The sequence below is a fragment of the Indicator indicator genome, chromosome 1 (genome assembly GCF_027791375.1).
Source record: "Indicator indicator isolate 239-I01 chromosome 1, UM_Iind_1.1, whole genome shotgun sequence".
NCBI lineage: Eukaryota > Metazoa > Chordata > Aves > Piciformes > Indicatoridae > Indicator > Indicator indicator.
The window spans coordinates 3947911-3956673 of NC_072010.1; the positions used below are offsets into that span (position 1 = coordinate 3947911).

An 8763-nucleotide genomic window follows, 5' to 3' on the forward strand; every position below is an offset into this window, starting at 1 on the left:
TGCTGACTTATCAAAGCCTGCAGGAAGACTCAGACTTAAACAGTTTGAAGAACTGTTTAAGAACTAGGGAAGTCATTCTGCCCTGTGCTCAGCACTGGTTAGGCCACACCTTGAGTAGATCATCCAGCTCTGGGCCACTCAATTCAAGAAAGATGTTGAGTGGCTCAAATATGTCCAGAGAAGGGCAACAAAGCTGGCGAGGGTCTGCAGTACAAGCCCTGTGAGGAGTGGCTGAGGGAGCTGGGGTTGTTTAGCCTGGAGAAGAGGAGGCTCAAGGGAGACCTCATTGCTGTCTACAACTACCTGAAGAGTGGTTGTAGCCAGGTAGGGGTTGGTCTCTTTTCCCAGGCAACCAGTGACAGAACAACAGGACACAGTCTCAAGCTGTGTAGGGGGAAGTTTAGGCTTGATCTTAGAAAGAAGTTCTTCACAGAAAGAGAGATTGGCCTTTGGTTCACAGTGGTAAGACAAGGAACAACGGCTTCAAACTAGAATATAGAAGATTTCACCTCAACAGGAGGAGAAACTTCTTTACAGTGAGGGTGACAGAGCCCTGGAGCAGGCTGCCCAGGGGGGTTGTGGAGTCTCCTTCTCTGGAGACTTTCCAAACCCACCTGGATGCGTTCCTGTGCAGACTACCCTAAGTGATCCTGCTCTGGCAGGGTGGTTGGACCTGATGATCTCTTGAGGTCCCTTCCAACCTCTGATATACTGTGACACTGTGAATGGGTTGCCCAGGGAGGTGGTGGGGTCAACGTCCTTGAAGGTGTTTAAGAAAAGACTGGTTCAGGCACTTAGTGCCATGGTCCAGATGATTAGTTAGGGTTGGGTGATCAGTTGGACTTGATGATCTTGGAGGACTCTTCCAACCTGGTTGATTCTGTGATTCTGTGAACACTTCGTTGGATATTGGACCTTTTGAAACTTATTTCCAAAGCAGTCCTACCAGTTGGCCACCTGCTTCAGTGACATACCCAAGTATCACAGGGTCCCACCACACGGATGGTTTCAGCTTGCAGCTCCATGTTCTGCCTCCGATGAGGACTTTTGACCAGTTTCCCTTGCACTTCCACTGCGCTTCCAAAAGTCAGATCTCTAAGAAACCAAGAAAAAAAATAACAGCTTAACTAAGCACTGACACAAAGTCAGCTACACTCCTCTTAGTTTAGCTGGACCACCTGAGATCACAAGAGCTACTGTAGACTTAAAGGATCAAATGAAAAATTATTAAATGCATAGAATCATAGAATGGTTTGGGTCAGAAAGGACCTCCAAAGGTCATCTAGTCCAACCCCTTCTGCAGTCCACAGGGACATCCTCCACTAGATCAGGTTGCTCAGAGCCTGACCTTGAATGCCTCCAGGAATGAGGCCTCAACTATCTCCCTGGGCAATCTGTTCCAGTGTTCCCCTACCCTCATGCATGGTCAAGAAGTTGTTCTTAACATCCAATCTAAATCTTCTGTGCTCTACTTTCAAACCATTGCCCCACATCCTATCACTACAGACCTTTGTAGTCCCTCTCCAGCCTTCATGTAGGTCCCCTTGAGGTACTAGCAGGCCGCTATTAGATCTCCCCAGAGCCTTCTCTTCTCCAGGCTGAACAACTCCAGCTCCCTCAACCTGTCCTTGTAGGTGAGAATGCAAATAGATTCACAAAGGTAAAGAATAATTTAGGACAAGGTAGGAATGTTGGACAAATGAGGGGGAAAAGAGACAGTTTTTTATTATAAGAGGCTCTTGTTGGGAACACACCAGACATACAAAAAAAAAATTAAAATCAAGTTACAGGCAGAAGGTTCTTGGATCACCCCACAACTCCCAACTGCAGCGCCCCCCCCAAAAAAAAAAAAAATCCAATTGAGAGTATCAGACAAGATGAAGCTGTAAAGGAAGTGTATTGTTTGATTATAACAAACCAGACATGCCTATCCATGGGCTATGTCTACTGACTCAGCCCTCAAATTGTTATAGGAAGAGCAACAGCACTCTCCAAAACCTGCAGAACAGTTATCCAAGGCTACATTGTGTGATCTCCAAGCAAATCCAAGAGCAGTCCAGGGAGCCCACACTGCTACAGCTTTTAAGAAAATTAGGTCAAAATCTATCTCACATGACAGGCAACTGAAACAGAATCATGGAATCATTAAGGTTGGAAAATACCTCTAAGAATATGAAGTCCAACCTTCTACCCAATACCTCCTTAACTACTAGACCATGTCCCCAGGCATCACTCACATCTACTTTGTTTTTTAACACCTCCAGTGATGGTGACTACACCACCTCCCTGCACAGCCTATTCCAGTGCTCCACCAGTTTTTCAGTAAATATTTTTTTTCCTAATATTCAATCTAAACCTCTCCTGGCAGAGCTTGAGGCCATTACCTTGTCCTGTCATTAGTTACTCGGGAGAAGAGGCCAACACACAGAATCACACAGAATCACAGAATGTTAGGGGTTGGAAGGGACCTCGACAGACCATCTAGTCCAACCCCCCTGCCAGAGCAGGATCACCTAGACCAGATCAGACTGGAATGCATTCTGGGCAGTCTCTTCCAGCGTTCTGTCACCCTCACAGTGAAAAATGTTTTCCCCGTGTTGACATGGAACTACCTATGCTTCAATTTCCACCCCTTGCCCCTTCTCCTGGCATTGGACATCACCAAGAAGAGCCTGGCTCCATCCTCTTGGCACTCACATTTTACATCTTTATAAACATGAACGAGGTCACCCCTTCTCCAAGCTGAAGAGCCTCAAGTTCCTCAGTCTCTCTGCATAAGGAATATGTTCCACTCCCTTAATCATTTTTGGGGCTCTGGACTATGCTCTCCAAAGCAGTTCCCTGAGGTCCTTCTTGAACTGAGGAGCCCAGAACTGGACACAATATTCCAGATGTGGCAGAGTAGAGGGGAACAGAACCTCTCTCGACCTACTAATCAGACTCCTTCTAACACACCCGAGAATGATAAATGCCTTCTTGGCCACAAGAGCACATTGCTGGCTCATGGTCAACCTTCCATCCACTACAACCCCCAGGGGTCTTTTTCCCCTTCATTGCCCTCCAGCATTGACCTCACTAGAACCTCCTTTCAGGTGGCTGTAGAGAGCAATAAGGTCTCTTCTCAGCCTCCTCTTCTTCAGGCTAAACTACCTCAGCTCCCTCGGCCTCTCCTCATAAGGCATGTTCTCTAAACCAACTTTGTTGCCCTTCTCTCTACCCACTCCAGCACCTCAACGTCTGTCTTACACTGCAGTTTCCCAAACTGGACAAAGTACTTGAGGTGCTGGGTACAGCAGCATGATCACTTCCTTAGAAGTACCTCAGCTTAACTAAGCTAAGAAAGCCTCAGCTAAGCAGAGACAGAGTAGGCACACTTTGCATCCTAAAAACACACCCAGAGACCCTCAGCTGAAGTAGTCAGTGCCTGTCCTGTGGCCAGATGCCAACTGTTTGTGACCCCCTGGCACAGGGAAGGAGGCCTGAGCAGACTTCTCCAAGCATTGCTCAACACAGACATTTTTCCAAGTATCTCAAGGTGACTAACCTATTTTCCAGGCTGGGATCAGCAACCACCTGGAGGTGTTCCAGAGAACTCCCATCATTTATATGCAGGAACAAAACTTCCTTCTGGGATCGGACAGAGCGGACCCAGCCCTAGAGGTAAAAGAAAAAGAAATTTGTTATTTCTTGGCATGGACTGTGTAGAGTCATAGTTCCTGCTGAGCTGGACATGCTATTTCAAGCCTATTTCAACTTCTTATTGAAGTGAAAAGAAATATTTACTTAGGGGCCACAAAAATAAAAAATAATTTTTAAAACAAGTCAGTGTCAATTTTTCTACTGTCTTCAAAGCAAAGAGATACAAATCCTTAGGCAGAGATATCAACTCTTCTCCTGAGTACAGCAGGGATAACTAAGATCTACCTGAATCTCAAGGAAGATGAGACTCCAGAAAGCTACAAAGCGCTCTGAAGATGAAAAACATTTTAACAAAATACATGTTCTTACTAGTGATGTCTCTTCAAAACAGTTCTTACTGAAACAAGAGACAGCTCTTTATGATAACACACTCAAGGCTCCTTTGATGATTTTTAGTACCAATTTTTTTGTTGCATTACCTGTGGGAAGTTTCCAACTGAAATTTGTTCATTGGCTATTTACATGCCCTAAGCCACTGGACTGCTAAAAGAATGATGCTGCAGCAAATAGATTCAGATGAAAACATATTCATGTGGCCCTGGGCAGCCTGATCTAGTTGGAAGTGTCCCTGCTCACTGCAGGGAGTTGGACACAATAACCTTTCAACTTGATGCAATCTGTGACTCTGTGAAAACAAAAATAAAAATGAATGCCTTGAATGTTTCTCTTTATACCTCAAAATCAAGACTGCTACACTGTCTCCACGGAAATAAAAATATTAAGAACAAAATCTGTAAATGTTCTTTTCCAGTCTGACTAAAAGAATAAAAATAGTAAAACAGTTCTTTGTAACAGCAAACCAGTAGAACTGACCCCATATATGTCAGGCTGATGTCTCAATTGGAGTTTTTCAATGAGAAATAATATTTCCCTTAACAAAAAAAAAAAAAAAATTAAGCCAGTATCAAGATAGCAAGCAAAAGTAACAGCATTCAAAATATAACTCCCTTAGCTGCTCCTCAGCTAACAAGAGTTAAGACAAAGCTGCCCTTAAAAGCAAAACTATCCATTGTGGAGCTTCCAGTTCACCTTAATACTGCAGAGAACATCTTATACTGCAGAGAACAACCAACCAAAGTGCTGATTAAGCAACCTAGCTGCCTCTTTTCCAGTCAGTTTTGTTTTTTGCTTAACTATAAGTGCCCAAGTAGTTCCAATGACTTCAAACCACACAAGTGCTTCAGGTATTTTATACCAAATCAACATAAATCATCTACTTCTGTTGTCTAGATTGAACAAACATGAAGAATCAAACAGTACCAGAAGTAAAGCATCCTTGAAACTACAATATGACTACAAACACTGTCAAGGCATTAGGCTGGTATAATGGGGAGTGGGCAACTGCATACAAGAACTATGGAAGATTTCAAAGCCATGAGCCTAGCGATTAACACGACTTCAGCTTTTGCTCCAGCTGCACAGCTTCTGTCAAGCATTTACCTCAACAACCCCTGCAGGGTGTTACACTTGAGGCAAAAACTAGTGCAAGGTCTAGATGATCTCTAAAGGTCCTTTCCAACCCCCACCATTCTGTGAAGAAAGGAGTCTAAAATTATAGTCTGATCATTTTGAGCAATCTCCTATTTCTATGGCTAAAGCAACAGATGTTTAAAAGGCATTTCATACAATAACACACTGGAAGCTGTTGTGCTTATCCTTTGTATTCCAGTAAATCCCCACAACACCCCATACATCTTATACTTGATAAATCATATTTAATGCATAATGGCAGATGTTTTTCTTAAGTTTCTTTCCTCATAAGCACTCCTTAATGAAATGCACAAAAACCCTGAACAAAGAAACATTCTCAAGAGAATGCTCTACCTCATCAAGTTCTTCTGGGATCTGTAAAGGAAGGAGATGAGTCTTGCATCCTGCAGCAAGAAGTGAAGAACATACCCCCAGGCTTGTATTGGAGCAACAGAGCTTATGGCAGCAATGTTTTAAGCACTTCACACCTTACCAGAAACAAGGTGTAGTGACAATTCCAATTCAGACCACACTGCACATTCCAATAACCTGGTCATAATAAAACTGGGTTTAAGCCAGAGCAGTTTCCCAGTCCAGTTTAATACAAAATATATTTTTGCCAGCACAGAGGAAAAGCAATAAAGCAGCAAAGACCTGGGACAAAAAGCAGTATTGCCAATTTCAGCACCAGTTTGTATTATTCATAAAACTACAGCACCTGTCCTGAATGAGCTTCTTCCTACTCTATTAGGCTTCACCTATGTGTGTGCAGGAATATCAGTGTTTTTTTTTTTGGTCACCAGAATCATAGGAAAGCACTTTCAAACATCATCTAATCCAAATCTCCTTGCTGTGGACAGGGACATCTTCCCCAGAGTAGCTGCTCAAATCTCCATCCTACCTGGCCCTGAATACTTCCAGGAAAGCAGCACCTAACACTTATCTGAGCAAACTGTTCCAGCACCTCACCACCCTCATAGGGAAGAATTTCTTCCCCATAAATTTAAATCTCTTCCAGTTAAATTTAAAACTGTTACCAAGTATCCTAAGCCTTTACAGATTCATCCAGATACAGTGACAGCTGCACAGTTCTAGTGAGGGACCTTGCACTAAAACAGGAAATACACATCTGCAACCACTACCCTATCAGTCAGGAACACCAGAAAACAGAGGGACACACAACCCTGTGCTGAGGAAAGAGCTCCACTGATAAAAACCTATTTATCCCAGTCAAACTTGTTTCATGACAGGAGCCAGACACAAACAATAAACTGTTATTGCTGTCTCTACCTGACACTGCTATCAACCTAGACAAGGAAGAAGACCTAAAACAACTATTTAATATCATCAGCACAGAGGCAATGGTTCACTCCTCCAAACTAAAGAGGTGATGAAACCAAACCCAGGCAGTGCATGTTTAAGCAAAGCCCATCACAGTGACAGCTTTTCCCTGTACATGCCCTGAGTAACTTCAAAGCTTTGTTTTGTGCTCTGTCAACAGCAATCTGAACAGCGAGAGCGGCTCTAGAAACTGTAAAGGAGATCTGCAAGTTCAGTAAAACGAGCTGCAGAGGTTCTAGCTTTCCTCGATGAAGCATAGCCAGTGCAACCGGGGTGGGCCACGGCACTCCAGCTCCCCTCCCTTCCAGTAAGGCTCTGGGTGGATTACCAGGTACACCCCGACCTCCCCTTGACACACCTGCACTTTCACCTCGCCACCGGACTCTCGGGCCCCCAGCGCCTCGCTGACCCGCAGCCGCACCGCCCGAGGCAGGGAGGCGCAGCGGCGGAGGGCCTGCCACCCGCCCCGGGTACCCAGCATGGCGGAGGCCCAGCGGGTCTGCTCCCCGCGACAGCCCGACCTCAGCCGGCCCCGAGCACTCGCTCCGCTGCGGCCCGCTCCCACACGGCTCCCGTGAGGCAACGCACCTCCGGCCGCCTCACGTGATCACCTCATCCAATGGCCGTCAGGGGCTGCCCCAGCCAGCCAATCGAAATGGGAGAACGCCCGGCCCCACGGAGGGCCTTTTCCTCCGCCTCGGCGCAAGGCCCTCTGGGAAATGTAGTTCTTGGGGTGGGTTGGAGGGAGGCGGTGGCCGCGAGCAGGGTACGGTGGCATGGGATCCTCATAGCGAGACGATAAGGACATCAGTGGCTGTGGGAGGGATCCCCATGCAGAGTGTAAGGAGTATTTCGCTTTACAGGACCTTGGCAGCACTGTCAGAGTTCAGCCAAGTCCGGGCTGTGTGGGGAAGTGGCACTGACTTTATCCCTTTCTCACAGAATCCTATAGTGGTTTGGGCTGGAGGGGACCTTAAAGATCATCTGGTTCCAACCTCCCTGCCAAGGGCAGGGACACCTTCCACTGAACCAGATTGCTCCAACACTTCAGCCTTTAACACTTGAACTCTTCCAGGGCTTCACAGAATCACAGAAGTAACCAGGTTGGAGAAGACCTTCGAGGTCATCAAGTCCAACCTATGACCCAACACCATCTAATCAACTCAACCATAACGCTGAGTGCCTCATCCAGGCTTATTTTAAACACTTCCAGGGACAGTGACTCCACCACCTCCCTGGGCAGCCCATTCCAACGGGCAATCACGTTTTCTATGAAGAATTTCTTCCTAACATCCACATCCACTTCCTAACATCCTAACATCCACCCTGTGCCTGTGTCTTACCAATTCATAGTGAAGAATTTTTTCCTTACATCCATCCCTCTTATAGTTCTTATCCCATCTCTTATCCTGTCACTACAGGCCTTTGTAAAACATTTCTCTCCTTTACAAGCCCCCTTTAAGTACTGAAAGGTCTCAAGAGGGGCTCACCAGAGTCTTCTCTAGGCTGAACAACCCTGACTCTCCCAGCTTGTCCTTGCAGCAGAAGAGTTCCAGCCCCCTGATTATTTTTGTGGTCTCCTCTGGACCTGTTCCAACAGGTCCATGTCTTTCCTGTGCTGAGGACCCAGCAGTGCAGTAGGGGGCTCACCAGAGTAGAGGGGCAGAATCCCCTCCCTTGATCTGCTGATGCTGCTTTTTTTTTTGCAACCCAGGATACAGTTGGCATTCTGGACTGCAAATGCACATTGCCAGTCTATGTCCAATTTTTTGCCAACCAGTACTCCCAAATCCTCTGCAGGGCTGGAGACACTTGCCTTCTTGATGGATGCTTCTCAACTTCCACTCAGAGAGGCTGGAGGAGGGCAGAGGGTCATGAGACTGAGAAATGGAAAATAGTCTTGTCCTCCAGCAAGGGATGCAGATCAGAACGAAGTCCTGAGTCCCTGATCAAGGAAAGCATGGACTGATGTAGGGCATTTCTCCTCAGAGAGAGACCCAGGAGGACAGGAGGGTGACAGATGGTGTCTGAAATTCTGCCTCTAGACTGCATTGCAGCTGAGAAGGGTAGCTTCTCCCTCCAGTGTCCTCCCACTATCATTCTCAGGGCTGTGGTACCTTTTACTAAGGCCTGAAGTGACAGGGTAAGAGACAACAGTTTTAAACTGTAAGAGGGTAGTTTTAGGTTGGATGTAAGGAAGAAATTCTTTACTGTGAGGGTGGTGAGGTACTGGAACGAGTTGCCCAGAGAAGT

At 46.1% G+C, this 8763-nt stretch overlaps 1 protein-coding gene across 3 annotated transcripts in view; it reads right to left on the reverse strand.

Moving 5' to 3' along the window:
• The window catches only part of NARS2 (asparaginyl-tRNA synthetase 2, mitochondrial), a 68233-nt gene extending 61242 nt beyond the window's left edge, over positions 1-6991 (reverse strand). For all 3 annotated transcript variants that reach the window (XM_054384898.1, XM_054384890.1, XM_054384906.1), the window contains exons 1-3: positions 6869-6991; positions 3545-3654; positions 975-1095 (exon numbers count right to left, since the gene is read on the reverse strand). In XM_054384898.1, coding sequence (XP_054240873.1) covers positions 975-1095; positions 3545-3654; positions 6869-6991 — 354 coding nt within the window. The remainder of the gene's footprint in view (positions 1-974; positions 1096-3544; positions 3655-6868) is intronic.
• Between the last annotated feature and the right edge of the window lie 1772 nt (positions 6992-8763).